Source organism: Acanthopagrus latus, chromosome 11 (assembly GCF_904848185.1).
Source record: "Acanthopagrus latus isolate v.2019 chromosome 11, fAcaLat1.1, whole genome shotgun sequence".
Taxonomy (NCBI): Eukaryota; Metazoa; Chordata; class Actinopteri; order Spariformes; family Sparidae; genus Acanthopagrus; species Acanthopagrus latus.
Window position 1 is genome coordinate 5,486,157 of NC_051049.1, and position 19,699 is coordinate 5,505,855.

A 19,699-nucleotide genomic window follows, 5' to 3' on the forward strand; every position below is an offset into this window, starting at 1 on the left:
TGTCTTTAATTAAGTGTGAAGAAGTTATCACAACTTCATGTCTTTATTTGGCCCACCTTTTTTAGGGTGTCCCCATAAATGGATGCTGCATAATTCAAAAAAACTGAAGTAGAGCAAGATAATTAGTCGTAGCCACATCTGTGTTAGTTATGATTTAATTCCTTCCTCTGAGCATTGTTGTGTTGTTAATATTGAAACACAACATCTGCAGTGGATAAATGTGTATTGTGTTTTTTACCACCATATCTATCGGATATTTTAATCCAAGCGCAAAACTTTAGTTGAAGTCCCAAAATGGATTTTGTGGTTCTTTTATTAGTTTTGGATACGAGCTACTGTTGCTGGCTTTGCCTTTGGGGTTTGCAAGGGTTGCACCAGCAGAATTGTATTCTTTAGTAACATAGTGTGAAAAGTTTGGTCTCCCACAAAAAAGTTCCTTGCGATCCTTCTTTACATGCACGATCTTTGATTTCTGACGATGTAAGATCAAATTGAGCTGCAAGTGTGCTCCCTCTCTGCCTTTCATGCTGCTTCAATATCACGGCGTGGAAAAACAAAGAAGGCAAAGACTGAGGGAAATCTGAAGCGTTCTGCCACTCAACATCCCCCATTCCCAAACAACAGCGTCTCACTGCCACTACAAATACATTAGAAATCAATTATTTATGGAACAGAGTCAGGGCCTCTTTAATCTTTTCCTTTTATCCAATTAAATTGTCTAACCATTCTAAGCCTCTATAGCTCACAGGGAATGTGCTTCTTTAAAAAAAGAAAAGAAGAAAAGATTTTCTCTTCAGTCCTTCTTTTGACTTTCGATGTAACAGAGAAGAGACACTTCTGAGGGTTGGGGAATGAAAGGAAAGAAAGTGAGTAAAGTGTAAATGAACTCCCCCTCCCGCCCCGTCACCATTGCATTGGTTCTACAGGAACTATTTGAAGTTTTGATATTAAGACTCTGGTTCCATTCCCCGTGCAAAGGGACACTGGGGAGCAGTGAGGCCTTTCATGATTCCTTTATGCCCAGCTGAAATAGTTCGAAAGTATTTGCGATCATCTCCACTGGGGTAAATACGATGTTACTTCAATTGCTGTCCTGTATTATTCAAGAAGTCAATTGAAGTAGTGTCTGAAAATTGAAAATGCTTACTTCCGACGCAGATGTGCGAAATTATTGATGTGAAGCATTGTAAAACACTGCGCCCTTTCTCTCCATTATCATACAGTAAGACTGTCGGAGAAGAAAAGTTACAAGCTCACTCAGAAGCTTCACATTTTTACGCCCCGCAATGAAAGACATCATAGTAAAAGTGTGCTTCAGAGCTCAACGTGTTGTGATATATTTAATGAAATCCTGAGACTCAAGATCATGTTTAATTCTTTTAGTACATGTTGGATAACTTATGTCTTAAAATGTTGAAGAGTTGATTTAGAAATTGACTTCATTGACAACAAATTGGATAATACATTGGTCTAATACCAAATATTCACTACCCGTGTTTGACTGGTTATCATTGATATCAAACATCATGAGGACTTACTTTGGACTTGTGAAAATTTTAATGGGCAGTTGCTACTTTCTGACATTCTGACATTTGTAGATAATATGATAATTGAAATTGTAAAAAGAAGACCTTTAAAGTGTCAAAACTAATTAATAATTTATTGTAATTCTAGCCACTCAGTATATTAACATGTTTTAATTACATCTCTATATTTTAGGTTTCTTCACCATTCCCAAAAATTATACTGGGTAGTTGCTTTTTCTGACATTTTGTGGACTTGTGCCTCACTTATAGTGAAAATAGAACTGAGCTCAAAGAAACTCAAATCAAACTGTAAAACTATAATGACAAAATCCTCTGTTAGTGCAAAGTCTTCATCTCACCTGAAATGTTTGCAGAAACATATTTTAGTGCACTGTTTCCCTGTTATATAAGAGAGTTTCTCACCAGGACGCCATGTTGCTGACAGACATGCAAGTAGTTGTTTGCTGCTATATTAATGTTTAATCTAGACCGTTGAGCTTCTCTGGGGTCAGAGTTTCAAATGTGAATATTTGCTGGATTTCTTAGGGTCTTTTGATAAACAACCGAATATGAATTTTGATCCATGTGTGAGTCTTAGGTGATCATCTGCTCTGAAAAACACTTGGTATGATGGCAGATTTGGACCTGGGATGAAACAAAATGAGTTATTACTTGACAAAAGAAAATACATCAGAGCTGAAGTGACCAGTTAGTCGATTAATCCACTTTTTAATTTGCACTTTATGGATGAAAATTCTCTGGTTGCAGCTTCTCCATTGTGACACTACAGGTTTCTTTTGTCTTCTATTATAGGAAACTGAATGTCTCTGGATTTTGGTCTGTATATCAGAAAGAACTAGCTGTCTAAATAGTCACCTAATAGGATAGTCACCTTAGATTGTAGGAAATTATGATGAATATTTTCTTGTCCAAAGGATTTAGCAATTAGTTGATAATAAAATCAAGTGTTGCAGCCCTAATTCATGACAATAATAATCATAATAATAATAATAATAATAATGCAGTAGTTTCCAGGCCAGCTGTAAACGGCCTCAGATCTGCTGCTCTTTGTTAAATGATCGTGTGAACTCGTTGGGGGCCGCTGATGTGTGCACACAGCACGTCACAACATGTCTGCTGGAATGCATACAGTCTATGATACATGTGTCTGTGTTTGTATATATACTCGTCTACATGTGTGGCATGTCTGGCGCAAAGAGATTTTTTTTTTTTTTCATTGTGTACATTTGTGTGTGTGTGTGTGCGCGCGTGTGTGTGTAGTGTATGCACAGTCGCGCACAAATAGCTCCTGAGGGCCCTCGCGATCACAGACTGCCAAAAGGAAAAGGATTTCCGAGAGGTTTCCTTCTCGCTATTTAAAGTGGGAGCCCTGTGGGACATGTTTGGCATTCTCATCCACTCACTGAAGATGGCCTGTGATCTGAAGCCACTAACAGGCTCAGCATGCTCCGTCTCTGTCTCTCGCTCACTCTCTCTCCCTTTCTCTTTCCCTCTGGCTCTCTGAAGTGATTACCCTGCTTGTGATTCCACTGACACCCACATGTCCCCCCGAGACGTGCCTTCACTAGTTTGTTTAATCTGCCTCCCTGTACAGTAGGTAACGCAGCCATAATTGAGGTGTGGATAGGGCTGTGGGAACAGATGAAACCAATAGCAGGTTTTATGGAAACTTGTCGGAGCCATAAGTCAACGTGGATGACAGCAGTCGCTAAATCAACGTACAAAAAATGCCGCTGTGATAAGAAATCAGAATGTTAACATCTCAGAGTCTTCAGCAGCAATTTGTCAGTCCTTTTGTTTCTTAATGTGTCCCCAGTCGATAAACAACCAATCCTGCAATGAGAGAATCACAAACATCAGTGTCTCGGTAAGGTTTTCGGAATGTTGCTGGAAAAGTTGTGTGTGATCCGGTCCTTTTGTTAAGCAACTTTTCTCAGTTTCCACAGCGGCTGACAATAAGATAATGAGTTATCTGAGATTAGAATACCATTAGCAGGCCTCTCCGTCGAGCAGATATTTGATCTCGACAGCGTATGACTTCCAAAAGTTGTGCTGATACCTGAGACAGATTCAGCTTTACACTCCGTTTGAATTTTTTGATATGAAAACAGAAAGTGGAACTGTGAAAATGCAAGCATCAGATACTCTATCTCCCCCCGGTTAGTGTCTCGCCTCTGTCTGTAACACGCTTGAACTGCTCTGTTCAGAACATACAGAGTGTCAATCATCGCCCAAATCAGCCTTTAGATGAAGCACAAAATGAAAAGGAACAAAAAAAAAAAAAAGATCTATACAACTGAACTTGAATTAATTAAATATACTGTATCATGCTTCCTCTGAGAGATTGCATCTGTCCTCAGATGTGTAAAAAATAAAACATTCTGAGATATCTTTTTAAACCCTATTATTGTAAGATACCAGTAATTAAATTGACAGTGTTATTAATTGGGTTGAAGATAAGTTGCATTGAGTCGAGGACATCTTAAACTCAATTAAAGATATCTCCAACTCAATTAAAGATATCCAAATGCCATGTCCCGCAATATGCAATCAGGCTCTTACTGGCGCAATAGTATCAGTTCACTTGTGCCCTTTTTACAAAGACTTGGTTGTACTTCTAAAGTTTTCTTTTTATCATTTAAAGCCCAATTTTTTTTAAATAGATGTCACCCGTGTCACACTTTGGTGATGTGTATGGTTTCTTTAATGTCGCATAATTATAGTATTTAATCCTTCCTTATCCAGCGTTTGAAATAGAAAATGAAGATTAGGCACTTCTGACATCAGGAAATCAAGCATTTAAAGGGAAAGTTGAACATTTTTGGGACAAGGTAGTGTGAACTGGTACATGGGCAACATCCTGTGGTTGAACAGTTCCACAGCGAGTCGGCAGCCTGTCGGAGAGATAATGAACAGCAATCAGTGGAGGCAGGTGGCAGTAACATTCACATTCACACATAAAGTTTCACCATCCACAGCAGGATATGAGCTCTCTAATGTGTTGTTGCCAAACAATTGATTATCAATCAGTAAGGCTTTAGATTATTTACCAAGCATGAATGCTAAAAATCTCAAATGTGATGATGTTCTGCTTTTACGACAATCTGTTGTCCATTCGTCCGCCCCATTATTTTGAACACGATATCTCAGAAACGCCTGGAGCGCTCTTCTTTATATTTGGCACAAACACCCAGTCGACCTTTAAGGTGAACTGACTTGAATTTGGTGGTCAAAGTTCACTGTGACCTCACGAAACACATTCTCTCAACATTAAATATGGTGATGATGACAACAGTTAACACAGCGGTCTAATATGATAAAATAACTAAATTGTGGTATTTTATATCCAAAATGTCTAAGGTCAACTTCTCAAAGATGTTTTGGCAAATGTTCAGTGTAGCTCAGGAATAGCAACTTGACTGTTGCATGAATCACTTGAGAGTAAAAAAACTAGTGGTCTAGTGTTCCAGGTTTACCAGGGTTGCATATTATAACCAGTGAAAACACCTTGTCACACCTTCATTTACAGAAAGAAGACACAAAAACCCTGAACAACCTTCTGTTTGGTTTATCTGTCCTGGGCTACTGTACAAACATATTGGACCCCACTGATGAGGACCTGCTGTGTGTTGATATGAAAGCCTCATTCTAAGTTGACAAAACCGTAATTCATATATTCAGATTATTATACTCTGTTAACACACACAATGAAAAAAATAAAATGTGAATATTATGTTCCACTCTGCTACAGTACCCTCTAGTCCAGAGTCAAACAGTACAGCTCTCCTGCAGAACACGAGAAACAACTGAATCTTTACAGTGTTTTCAGTGTGACTGTTGGATTCCTGATGAACGTTACCCGACCTTAGATATCTTGTGGATTTCTGATGAATCTGCTCTCAGCCTCCCCTCCTCTTCCTCTCCCCAGGGCGCTGTGCCAGCTGTGGAGAGAACGTAGTGGGTGAAGGCACAGGCTGCACTGCCATGGACCAGGTCTTCCATGTCGACTGCTTCGTCTGCATGACCTGCAGCACCAAGCTGCGCGGCAAGCCTTTCTTCGCTGTGGAGAAGAAGGCATACTGTGAGCCTTGCTATATTGTAAGTAACTTTTTTTTTTTTGTCCCTCTTCTCTACCTGCCTCGCGTTCTGGTTTTGGCTCAGTCTGGTTATTTGTATGTCCATGTTTCAAAAGGGCACTTTATGATATCAGCGATGGTCACGTTGGTGCCAGGAATGGTCAAACATTTCCACTTCAGTCGACCACATTTCATTTCATCATCGCCTGACAAGTTGCCACTCACCACACACATCTTCATTTCCTCTTTTTCTTTGTCTTTGTTTTGTTTTTCGTCACCAAATGAAATTGCCTCAGTATTATTTTAACTGAAAGTTGTTTCTTGCAAGTAGAAGTACAAAGGCATGGAATATGCTAAAAAGAGGCAAACCAGTGAGCTTGGATTTTTTTTAAAGGTCATATTCATAATATTTTTTATGTAGACATTTAAAAAAAATAATAAAACATCTACAGGGCTTGTAGAAACATATTGTGACCCAGTAGTTTAACATGGTAGTTGGCAGTTTGTGGGGAAAAAAAACCATAAAAATGGCTGAAATTCTACACTATGTGAGCGGCATACTGTTCCGCGTTATGTTTAGCCAGCTAACACTGGCAAAGTTTATGTTTGCTAGATAGCTTTTACAATGTGCGCTAGTACAACAATAAGAAATAACCAATTCTGTTTCCTGTCCTTAAATGTCCTGTTTTATTTTTGCCTGGTGTCAATACATCAATAGTGAAAGCCAAATGTTCATAGCAGCTGTTCCATAAATGAGCATATCTCCAAATTTAACCTTAGTGATAGTCATAAGTAGTAAACAAAAGTTTTTTTAGTCCAGCCGGATGGATTATTAATTAGCTTTCCCTGAATAATGAATCAGAGCTGCATTCATTGTCTTTATAATAGAGGAATTTAAGATATCTCTTCCTTGCTGAATTAGATGATGATTAGAACGTTTTCGCTTGAACGTCAATCAGTGAGCTGATGCATAACTATCTGGAGTTACAGCTGATAAGCAGTCAGATATGGTTTAAATGCAGTTAGTTATTAAAGGGTGTCAAAATCATGTTAGAATGTAACATGGTGTTAATTCTCTTTGTGGATTAGATCCTAAAAAAGATTGTGTCTCGTCTGTTTCCTCATTTTCCTTTTTTTAAATCACTCTTCTGATCAGAAGTTGACCAGACTGAAGCAATGACTGACACTGAGAGATCCCAGGAGTTATTTTTGATTTGGGGTGCTTTTATTCCTTTTTTACCAAACTGTGACCTGTTTTTCTTGTCGCCCTGTTGCACAACACACATGAAAGTATTTACTTGCACAATATTGTCAGGAAAGACGCGTCATCTCGCACGACCACAAGGAAATCATTTTGCAGAAGTGTTTCACTTATTCAGTTTCGTTAGAATATGATTCAGTTTCTTCCTCAGTCCAGTTTCTGGATATGACAATAGGGTCCTGGTTTCTTATACTCAGCAATATCATGGGGACATTTGAGGGTCATTCCTGGAAGCTGAGATGGGAAGTCACTGTGCAGTCCAGCCGGCCATTACAGGGGAAACTTTGTTCGTAGCTTTAACTTTCGTTCTCGTTCATATTTCAAAATTGTGATTGTGATTATAGCATTAAATTTGTAAAAGCTTTAAAACTTGTATAAGGTCCAAATAAAGTCAGGAAGGAAAATATTATGATCAGCGGATTTCATATGAATATGCACACAGTGCCACAATACTAAGACTGAAGTCCACTGGAGAAAACTCTTATCAGTAACAAGTTGATGCAGGTTTTGCTGCAGCTTGTTAGCATTATTTACTTGTTTTTGTACAGTACAGTACAAAGCTTCATTTTGATCCGCTGCTCCTGTTTTTGCCCTCAAAGTGACTGCATCACGTGTTAACACAAACTCAGCACTCCCTCTATCCCTTTCAAATTAAAAGCCCTTTCAGTGGACGGATTGTCTTCATTTCTTAACAGGGTTTTTTATTGTGAAACATTACCAGGAGCTTGTGGAAAACTCTCTGACTTGAGTTGTTGTTTTGCAAAATTAAAATACAATGTGTTGCAGTTGCCCTGATGGACTGTAGTGCTTCCACACTTCACATTATGATATTCTCAGGAGCGACTGAGTTTCATCTAGTGGTGAAATTCAGTATAACCAGTCCTGTCTGGTCTTAGGCCTTATATCAAACCTTTTTATATATTTTTTTTTAATCAGCCTAACCCAACATGGAGGTATGGCATTGAAATGAAGAATACTTACCAGACCTCTGCAGCCAACTCCTCATCACTGCTTAGCGTTAGCAGCACAAGGCTACATTATCCACTACTGTCATAAAACACCTACAGTTGCATTGAGGCTAATGTACCAGCTTTTGACAAGGAAAAAATGTTTTTAAGATTGTAGTGAATCAGTGAAGAAGAAAATGTTGTTTTTTTTATGGGCTCCCTGAGGCAGATAGAAGCCACCCTAAAACAAACGTCAGGCAGTTATGTTCCCACGAAAAAGCATTCCTCTTTACACATTAGAGATAAGTCACATGTGAGGAGAGATGACTGTCATCAGTACCGATGCAGCTGGTAGCTTGCTAGTAACCACGAGTGAGAGGTTTGCTGGACAAGAGATGACGAATAATGATGACCATTAGCATTAAAATAAATCCAGATGTGTTTTCTAACAAACATCTTGTAATAATCATCATCATCTTTCATTAATCTATGAATCATTGGCTCTAAAGAAATACATTGGAGTGCACACACTGACAGTGATGACTCTTCATTCCCATGACATATTAACTCGTACTTAATTTCTCCACATCACTTTCAAGAAATGGCTCGATACACACTTTACCAGTAAAGTCTGGAAGTTGAGCCACATGGCGTTTAAACCAGTGGCAGGCCATCTCTTAAATCATCCCTTTTCAGAGGCACTCACTGTGATTGTAGTTGTCTTGTCTGGAAGTTCTCCAACTCTGATACATGCGCTAAAGAGAAACGGGATAATTTAAGAACTTTATTTATGCATTTCATCAGCATAAATGTTCTTCTGGCACAAGATCAAAAGGATGGGGGAAATCTGAATTTCTTAATGAAAGTAATTTCTTCTTCTTTTATTCCCATCCTCAGGGTCATACGCCTCTGTACGATTAGAGAATGAACGTGAGAGTTGAGTCTCTGAAGAGAAATGTCATATCCCAGGGAGGGAGAGGGAAACTCAAGTTAGCCTTCAAGTCAGTCAGTCTAGGAATCTGTAAAAGAAAAAGAACGATTGTAATTAACTATGAATTTGTTTTTTGACTGTATTCCCATACTGTCCTTCCTCTTCAGCTTCTATAGGGGACAGAGAAACGCAGAGCCTGACAGATCCTGACTTTCATTCCGAAGATAAAACACACAAAAAAACTCTGAAGCCTACATTTCCCATAATCCAACCCAACACGCTGTTTATTTGGACCCTCGCTGCCAGGTTAATTACCATGTATGTCAAGCTTGAAGCTCCCAATTTGTAACACAGGTTGTTTTCTCCAGATATTTGTGGTCCTTAAGTCTAAACCCAGATTACCCTGTTGACGGCACTATGACATCATCAGGGTAATTTCTTTAGACTTTATCAGACTTTTTAAGCCACAAAGGACGTGATTCATCCGTGTTCAGAGCGTGAATCTCTATGACGACTAAAGAGAAATTGATATGTACAATCAGTGGAGTTTCCCTTAAAATCAGATTGTATTACATTTCTAAGATATTAAAAAAAATAATACTGCTTAAAATGTGTATTCTTTATTAGTTGTTCAGACTAATACAGTCTTATTTTTACTCATTGAAACCATTCGCTGATATAGAATAACATTGAATTAATATCTTAATATCATTAACTTATCTGAGACAGTTTTAATACATTAGATGCGTGTTGGTCCTCTCAAACTAACAGAAGAAATGCTACAATTAATCCATTTCTTTAATAATTAATGATCATTATGTAAACCATGTTATTATAGTTGTGAGCTGTAACTCGGTCAAACTTATTTCACATTATGTATATTTAATATTTCCCATATGTTCCGTTTTGTAAGTGTGAAATAGATTGGAACACCCTCTGGCAGTGTATTACATCTGATGCAGAACATCTTACAGGTATAACAGGTGCCTGAGGAAACTTACTGTGTGTTGAATCTGTATAATGATATGCAAACATCTATTAATCCCTTTGCCAGGAATTGCAGGAATACATTTTGCACGCCACGCTGATTGCCATCCAATAAAGTTTTCTGCCATGTATCAAAGTAGGCGATCAGCAGCCCCCTTATCTCGACTGAGACTTTACATATTCTGTGGAACAATGCCGACATTTGTATTAGCGAGATCCATCTCTTCCGCCGGCTGATTTGCCTCATTCAAACTGTTTGTCTAGATATCATTAATTCCTTTTAGTAATGTGCAGGAACTCACCCACAGCTGTTATCGTCACCGGTCTACTTCCTGATTTCACGACCTGCTATCTCTCTGTCTAACCAACCCTAGTCACACCATTGGCCCACAAATTGCAGCCCAGCAGTGAGCCTTTGTCCTCGGCACTTGCCTGGCTTCCCTGCACAGAGGACTAATCGCTGCCTATTTGAATACGCAACGATGTTGATAAACTCCACAGACGTTCAATTAATGTCTCGTTTTGCATGGAGTGCTTTAGAATGGCATTAATGTGACAACACTGGGTCACCATTGTTTCTTTTTCCTTGTCTGATGTGTCTCAGCCTGAGCTGTCCCACAGATTTACCCACTCCATGTTTGCACACATGATAAGACTTAATGAGTGTGTGTGCAAACAGCACCCAGTGAGCCCGCCATCATTGTTACTGAGAGACAGCAGTTTTGAGTTTTAGTGCCACTAAGTGTTTTCCAAGAAAGCTCTGATGTGAAACATTTTCCAGTGGATTCAAAGTATTGCTGACTTGTATGTTTTCTGCAAACTGGAACAAATTAATCACGGGGCATCTGGAAATTTACAAACAGAGAGGGAAACCCAGTGGGGTCGGACGACATTACAGAAGTATTTTCCACAACAGCACGGCATCTTAACTGTGTCTCTCGTAATTGGAGATCCAATTATGTAACCAGATGTGGGATGAAACTCATAGCATGTTTTCATATGTTGATCCTGAACCTGAAGAGTCGGTCAGTTGCTTCATCTTACACTATCGCCGTGCAGTAAGTAGAAGGTTGAGGGCTTTTTTTGTGTATTTCTAAAGGTTGCAACCTCAGACAAAGCTCACTGAGAGCTGACATGCGAGCTGTAATACATTTAAGAGAAGTGCTCCACTTAAGAGGAAAATGCTGTAAAGTGAAAGGCCAAGAGTACACTCAGTGTGTCAGCTTTAATGTGAACAACGCAGCGACACCACAGATAGTGAATAGACATAGTGATATGAATAACATCCAGGTATGGTGTTGTTTGTACCCTGTTGTTTGTAATTGTCGCATTTTCAGTTCAATTTCTAAGAAAAAGACACGAAAAAAACCTTGTTTTTAATGCTAAACTTGATCGTTTTGATTTTTTCAGTATTTACATTCTCACACCAAAACAACTGTGAAGGTCAGCTGAATAAACATTTTACTGTTCCCAAACACAAACACAGTTTACAGTACTAGTGACAGGTGTAGCGGACCTTTACGGCACGGTCACAGTTTGGTTAGGTTTAGGAAAACATAGTGGTTTGAGTTTGAATTAATATTTAAGTTGTGTTACTTTAAGTGGAAATAGACAACCTTATTGCTTTTACTTATTCTGAAGCATATACTGATGGCGCAGTGCCATGGTAGTAGAAAAATGACACCATCTACATATAGATTGAGTCCCTGTAGACCTTGCTTTCTCTATGCTTTTTCCTCTGCCAACGTTCCCACAAAAATGAAGGTGTAATTACAGCACAAAGGAAACATGTCTGCATTTGCGCAGCTAGAATTGGAGGAGGAGGAGGAGGCACTGTAGTCACTAGCAGGTAAATGTGGAACAACTGGAATAACTGGAAACTCTACATTGCAAAAAGAAAAGGAGCCCTGCTGATGGAGGAGGCAAAGGTGGCGAAGCGTGAGAGTGAAAGTAACCGAGGTAAAACAAGAGCAAACGGACGGGAGCTCCGGTGTTGTGTCTGTTGACAAATACCAACAGGACTCGAGGCAGTTAAACCGGCATTCTTCTTCCTTGATCATAAGTAACAAAACCGGTTTAATCATACAGTGCTTCTCTCTGTCTTTTCATAGTACTGAGATCAGAGTTTTTATTGTGAAGGGACGACCGTTGACTATGAAAATCCTGCAAAGGAGTAGTTGAACAGTCAAGAGCAGCATTGATTAGCAGTGACGATTATGAATGACTGACGCATCCTCAGTTTGTTTGGCTGCTCTATAAACAGATACAGCAGTTCCTCTTTTGTTGTAATTCTAACGAAAGAGCTGCTCAAGGAGAGCTTCCTGTTGTATCTAACCTCACTTGCTGATGGCGACAAAATCTTGTGGAACTATGACAGTATTCATACAGTATGATTTGAGACAATTGAAGACATTTGTGCAGCTTCACAAAAAAAAAAAAAACCTAGTGCAGCAAAGTTAGTCATTATTTCCTAGCAGCCATTATACCTTCTAGATAGTTCAGGCATGAATGTTCTTAGTTAGTGGGATTATAGAAGTCACCAAATCCATTTGAAATTGTACTCTTAGATATGAATAGTAATTTTCCGTCTCCTTTCACTTCAGGAAGTCCAACCACGAGAGCGTATTAGTTAAGAGAGCTGAGAGCAACAAGGACTCTCCCTCTATCTGATAGCTCAGCTGGTCTTTGAAGAAGTTCAGCATTGGGATTCAGTGTCACTGAGGTTAATTGCTTACACAGGGTAGCATGCCTGCTCTTCTTAAGTCTATTCTGTGTTGTGCATGTCGGCCTTGTTACTTGGTTTTTGGCAGATTTTTGCAGCATTCCCACAGCCCAGGTAATTTACTTTAAAACGGCTGCTTAGCTGCCCTTTGCTTCAGGCTCTACACTGGTAAACAGCTTCATTCAATCTGCTTAACTGACTCCCGTGAATGGTGAAACGGTTGCAGACAATGCTCAGTTCCTTGTTTGAGGCAGAATCACATCCCCACTTTCCTGTTCATATGACCACTTCCCATGAATGTAGATCATCCAGAGTGCAAACAGTTTAAGTGAGTGGTAATGAGACTCGTGTACACCAGAGTTTCATAGTTTTGAACGGGGAGGTTGAAAGGATCCCTCTATGTTTTGGAGTAGTCGTTCATGCTTTTAGGTTTTTAGAAAACCCCTTTTAGAAGAAGATGTTAGATGTGTTTTTTTTATGAAGGGATTGGAAAATAAAGTAATATTTTGTACATGGTGAACAGAATACAGTACAATGGTTCAACCAGAATAACAACTGAAAGGGCAAAAAGAGACAAAATAACAGTTGGACAAGAAGATAAAACATCAGCAGTTATCGTTAAATAAATTGAAAGCTGAGCATCAAAATCTTTGCAGATTTAAATGAGATCAGGTTCAGTAAGGACTATAAAAAGCTAATGTTAACAGCAGTGTTACGAATGAAAAAAAAAACAAAAAAAAATGATAACAAAATAAGAATAAGATTAAAAAGTGAAATAGCAAACAAAAAAATCAAAAAGATGTAGTATTCGATTTATATTGTTAACATTATTGAAGGAAGGAAGAAAAACAGGTGATCCCAAACTTGTCAGCGGTAGTGTAACTAACGCAAGGTCACTCCAGGAGCAGAGCTTCATATTGAAAGAGCAGTAATAAAGAGATTGGGATTTGCCCACACAAAAACCTTAATCTATTTCTGCCTCTTTTGACAGAATTTCAGAGACCACCAAGGTCACGGACGCCAACTTGCTTGAATGTAATTACATTCATTATCTGGTGTTGTACTGCGGCTCTGTTATTTAAAATAAATGGGCTTTGGTCTTATTGCCTTCACTCTACCAAAGATTTTCCATTCCGCTATTGTAAAGGAAGAAGTGCACACAGCGGCCCTGACCTGCCAGTCACCAAGAAACGTTTATGATTGACTGATGAGCTTTAACCTTCCGTGTCTGTTTGTCTGTCTTGGAGCGTGGTGATGTCCCTTCTTCTTTGTGTTATTAATTTTCTGATGTAGACACACTTTTCGAGCACAAGTCTCTTTATAGGAATTTCTATCATCAGCTAAGACTCTTGTGAAAGCAAAAGCACCTTCTTTGTGGGACATGTAGAGTGCAAACAAATGCTGATCTAAAAGACGATTTTTTTTTATTTTTTTTTTTTGCATGTTGAAAGTAAAATTCTCCATATTTTTGAGCATGCAAATAAAACACTTTGTCTGAGAAATTCTTCCATAATTTGGTTCCCGATTGTGTAAGTGTTTCACCTTGTTTTCAAAGATTGTTCCAAGAATTGATTTCTGTCATGAAATCATGAAATAGAAATATCAGCATAGGAAGAAAACAATTACATCCACACATATGAATTGTGCACATGTGCGCGTGATATTGATATTAACTACTTTGTCACAATAATCAACAAGCTAACGGCTACAATACACTACTGCACAGTACAGATCTCTCACCAGACCTAGTCAGTTTTAACATCTTAATGCCTCTTGCTGTCAGTGAGTTTGCATGAAATAATCACCTTAAATAAATAGAAGTAGAAAAAAAATACTTAATAAAAGTTGATTGGGAAAATGTTGACACAAGGTGAATTATGAGTTATGGAGGTTTTAACCTAAGAGGTTTTATATTTGTATAAAGAGCAGGATCTTGTGGGCGGGGCCAGCGAGATAACAGGAAGTACCCCTGAAAGCTAGATAACTTTTTTGGCATAGTGAATCTCAGTGGACTGCATGGGCGCCATCTTTGCGTTCACTATCTACTTCTATTAAAATCAATGGCCCAAAAAAACTGGGAGCTTTGCAAAGACGGCTGCTGAGTGGCAAGAGTCCCTAAAAGGACTTTTATGGGTGACGGAAAGTAATGGATAAAACTTTAAGCAAATACTGACGCTGTAGGTTGGTGGACGGCGTTGACGAGTTAGGGATGAGACTCAACAAGGAACTGTCAAATTTGGGCCTTTAAAATAATCAGCTGAAAGAAGTGGAGAAGTTGGAGAAGGATCCAGCCTGCAGTAAGAATGTTTACTTGACTAAGATAAAGTAACTGTATTCACTTTTTGTGGTGTCACTTAACATCTACCTAAAAAAATCTGTTGAAGTGAGCACAGTTGGAGCGTGAGGGTTGGTGCTGATGAAGGGGTCCTTGAGTTCATCTGAATGCCAGTGGGGGTACATCAGAGAACCACTGCTCTCAGTGTGTTTACTGAATTTTACAAGTGAGTTCAAATGCACCATGCTCATTCAATCTGGATAGCAAAGGAAAGTTTCCGAGGGCGGCACGGCACCCAGAGGCGACAGGCATGGTGTCAGCTGTATTGGGGCTCCTGGTGATGGATGTCCTCCACAACACATCATACAGACTCCTCTCCCACCTAACAATGGGATATCCCCAAGAACTCCCCTACAGCCCCTGCTGTCATTGAGAGAGGGGATATACGATACAATGCATCCAATCACGGGCTGATCCTCTCCCCTCACATCCAGCCACAGTGATACAGGCGGTACAGCACACACAGAAAGTTTCTAATATTGCTTCCCTGACAGTAATATAGCTCTAATTAGAAATGACTGCACACCACCCACACACCTGTCACTGCACTGTGATGGATATCCAGGTAGGCAGATCCAAAGGCTTGCAGCCAGCGCGGTGAGTTAAGGGCCCCCACATGCTCATTGTTGTGGCACTGCAGCTCACCGTCAGCGCCTCTGCACGACTGCGAGCGGCTGCACAGCTGCTGCTCACACTGGGAGAGCTGCCGCGCACACGCCGCGCGGCGACGGCAGGTATACGCCCACCTTGGTTTTACTTGTCGTCTGAGGCGCGCTGGTGAACACGGAGTGGGGCTCGGCTTTCTGCTGACTTCGTCATCAAATATTCATGGCTGTCTGCATTAGCTTGCAGAGTTCTAATTGAGTTCTGTATATTCAGACGTGATTAACTCGGTCTAATTCCTCAAAGGAGTGAGCCAATTAGATAGCACTTGCATGAATAGGATTTCACATCTTAGTACGTCTCCAGACTTGCCAAGACAATTATGTGTGTGTATAATTGCGCTGTACAGTGGGTGTGAGCCCACTAAACTCAAGCAGGTCATTATTTCTTATTACTGATCCGCACTACAGGAAATGCAGCTGTCCTATCCATTACAAGAGAGTAAATGAAAAGCATGAGTGTTGTTATTAGAATACACTGTTTGGACAAGAGAGGAGGGAGTGATTCCAAACACCGGGCCCTCTAAACCTTCCTCATGTTTTTTGTCTAAGCACATTTCCTCCCCCCGAGGAGCGAGCAGGAGAAAAATATCCGTGACCCAGTGCTGACCCACCACAATGTCACTCTAACTCATGGCATGAGAGAACTACTGCCGGGGTCTTTGTCAGTTTCTCTCTGTAACCAGAGCAGGAGACATTGCCCAAAGTCCAGAGGGGTCACATTCTGCTGCGGAGCTGAATTTAAGGCAGAGAGGCAGACAAGCAGGCCGGCCACTTTCTGAGCCGGAGAGCGAGATCAGGCCCCCACTGCCACCTTTTATTCTTTAAAGAAAGGCCTGAGAAAGGCTTGATCCGTGCGTCGGCCCTGTCCGTTCATGTTGTCTGCAGCCTGATATTATCACTTGGCTAGAATAAGAAATGTGCGTGAACATATAAAGCTGCTCAGCTGCGTGTAATAGAACACATGAATATTTAAATCTCATTTGACACATGCAGTTTTTGTTGCTTTGTCAGAACTCATGTTCTCAAGTGAAAGAAACCTGCACACAGCTGCTGGTGAGAAGGATCACAGGGCTGAGGCTGCTCGTAAAGCGCCCAGGCAGAGATATAAACTAAAATGTAAGAAACAAATCAGGATGGGACGCTCTGGCAGGATGCCACCCCATTCCAGGTCATCCATAACCCAGTGTGAATTTATTACATGGACAGACAGATGAGCTGAGGGGGGAGGGTGGGGGGCATTCCAGGTCAGAGGGACCAAAAAACCTGGGCGCACTCGTCCTGACTGACTGGCGTGCACACAGATGAGTGTCACGAATGCTGTGAATTATACAGCTGATATTTTCAAGGTCACTGATCCTCGGAGTTACCAAACCATTAGGAGAATCACTTTCCACTGCGTGACATGCTCGCTCACACCCACACGTAAACAAATCACACACACACACACCTCAGTCATCTGCATCCAGGCAGCAGAAAAGACTCGAGTGGGTGATTTACATAACACGCTTATAAATGACAGAATTTTGTAAAGGAGTCAAGTCATGTTAATATATCCTCATATGCTCGCACTGTAGCCCTGATGCTTCGAAACTGCTCCGACAGATGGACGGAGTCAGGATGCCAGGGAGCGCCGGTCACTGGAAAGCAATCACTGATATGTAAAATCAAATTTAAGTTGGATATCAAGGTGCCAGGGATGGGATCATGCGAGTCGGACCTCGGGGAGGGGAAATAGCAGGGGGTTGTTCACTTGTTAACCTTCGCAGGAGGAGGTGGGAGAGATGATCATGATCACTGAACCCAACCAGCTGAAAGGGGAAACTCAGCTCTCCGCACAGACACACACACACACACACACACACACACACACACAGTTACACACAGACCTCTCCACCTCCCTGGCCTGAGCAGACCACAGATCAGGGAAGGGTGGTGCTCCCACAATCCCCTCACAAATGTGTGGAGATTTAAATGAGCTCCCAATCTCCCTCGACCAAAGCAGATTTCTGGCATTTTCCACAGGCCAAGACCTCCATGATTTGGCTTAAGAATGTGGAAAACAAGCTCTTTAACCCCGTCCACAATAATCCTATCCGTTGCTTTGTCGGATGTGTTTTCCACTGACTGACGGTGTCTCTGAAAACATCTTCATTACTGTAAGTTTGGTACGTCTGATGCATTTTTCTCCCACTTGAACAAATATCACTGATGCTGCTGTGTGAATGCACAATTAGGATTCACGCAGCAGCATCACTTTCTGGAAACACTGACATGGGGACAGTTTTGCCAAATCCGCTTTTTAAATATGCATGAAGAGAAGCTGGTGCCAAGTCAGCTGTGAGTGAGGTAACTTTGCGTCTTCCTCGTGAAAATGGAAGAGGCACACAAATATGCTGTAAACTGAAGTCTGCTGGGAGCTTTACAGCCACGACTTTTGCATTCATAGTCTCGTGTAGCGAAGGATTTAGACGGATTCTGTAAACAAATGGAGCGACAGTGGAAAATAGTAAAACATCAACGGAAAGAGTGAATCCTCTCTGGTGCATTTCAGGCATCTTAATGGAGGTTAAGTGGGGCTTAGCACATCTTAAAACTTCTTCTTGATGGTCAGCGAGCAGCAGGTGTTTCACTTTAAAAGATGGAATTCGTCGTGTTTTTAGAGGATGCACAACATAACAGCATCGCCTCAAAATAAAATGCAACCCAAATAAAATAACACTGAATAACAGCCACCTGTCTGAAACCAAAAGCTGATGTTATTGTTGATACTGTCACAGCAGTGTATCATCACAGGAGTAGCGCTGCTGGAGCGCACCGCCACTTTTTTTTTTTTTGTGAGAGGAAGTGAAGAAATAGAATTCACGGTTAGTTAATCTGGTTGAAAAATGTGTATATGTTGAGAACTCAAAGATCAAATTGTCAAAAAAAAAGCATATGTCATGCTAGATGTTTTGGCTGAATGTTGCATTACATTCTCAACATGATGAAGTCAGCCTAACATTTAATCAGATGATCAAAACGAGTCGTTATGTAACCGTGTGTGCAAGCAGGCACGCACGCACAATCAGCTGGATGAGAAGATTGATATCAGATATCCACAGCCAGCAGCGAGCGAGACTCTTTTCAACACCGTGAGGTTGTCCGGCAGCGGAGAGTCCAGGAAGACACTGATCTGGCCAAGAAGTTCAAGATTCAGGATTGATTTAAAAGTCCATAAGTAAAAAACATTATGATGAAATTTATTTTTGTAATCACCTAAGAACAAAACAAACAAAAAAGAAAAAAAATATGAATGTATGAATAATAATCAAGTCACAAAAATACATTATTCATGGCGGAGTGTGGAGAATACATTCAGGAGTCTAAGAGGAAAGAAGCTGCTCTGTAGTCGGGTGCTACTGTATATTTTGTCAGATGGCAGCAGGGTGAACAGACTGTGGCTGGGTGGGTGTTGTCGTCTACAATCCTTTGGGCTCTGTGCAGACTTCACAGATGCCACTGAGGCTCTGTAGATGGTACCAGTGATGTTCTTGGCGGTTTTAATCAGCCGCTGTAGAGCCTTCCTGTCCTGGGCTGCGCTCAACCTTTTGTTTGTTTGTGATGTTTCCAGATAATCTACTGCCGACGCTTCATCCATAGCACACAGACCAAACCGCCCGGGAAAATACTTTGTCCCTGTAGACAATAATTAGAAAAAGGAGGTTTTGTAGATGTTAGAAGTGTCACAAACGATTGTCCATTTTTCAGTTCCCTAAAGCTGTAGTGTATGGTGTTGCACTTTATTTTTGTTGACCCATGCAGTTTGTGACTTTCTCACGTTCTCCATAGTATCACCTCACTATGAATCACAGTTCCTTCAGCTCTGTTATTTCACACTTCTTCTTGCTTCTCGTATTGTAAAACACTTCCTGTTAAAAACAAAAAAAAAATTAGCGGCTCGAGTGCGTAATTCTGTACTTGTTGGCAAAATAATTTGTCTTTGTTCTTCTTGATCGACCCATATTAAGCAAATAAAAGGAAGAGGGGCTGCTTGTCAAGGTTTATTAAGTCAGTAGACACCTTCCCTCGGGAAGCAGGAGGGTCAGCGGTTTGACTCATAGTTCACGACCAAGTCAGTATATCTTATCCGCTGCAGAGGAAACCAGATGCAGCAGCCGCAGCAGCAGCACTCAGACCTTTTTCTTTCCAACAAGCGCTCTTGTCTGAGCCACCTTTAGGAGGGTGTAGT

At 40.6% G+C, this 19,699-nt stretch overlaps 1 protein-coding gene across 2 annotated transcripts in view; it reads left to right on the plus strand.

The window, feature by feature from the left end:
* Positions 1 to 19,699, plus strand: part of LOC119028226 (LIM domain containing preferred translocation partner in lipoma) — a 146,961-nt gene that overhangs the window by 113,594 nt on the left and 13,668 nt on the right. For both annotated transcript variants that reach the window (XM_037113941.1, XM_037113940.1), the window contains one exon: positions 5,476 to 5,645. In XM_037113941.1, coding sequence (XP_036969836.1) covers positions 5,476 to 5,645 — 170 coding nt within the window. The remainder of the gene's footprint in view (positions 1 to 5,475; positions 5,646 to 19,699) is intronic.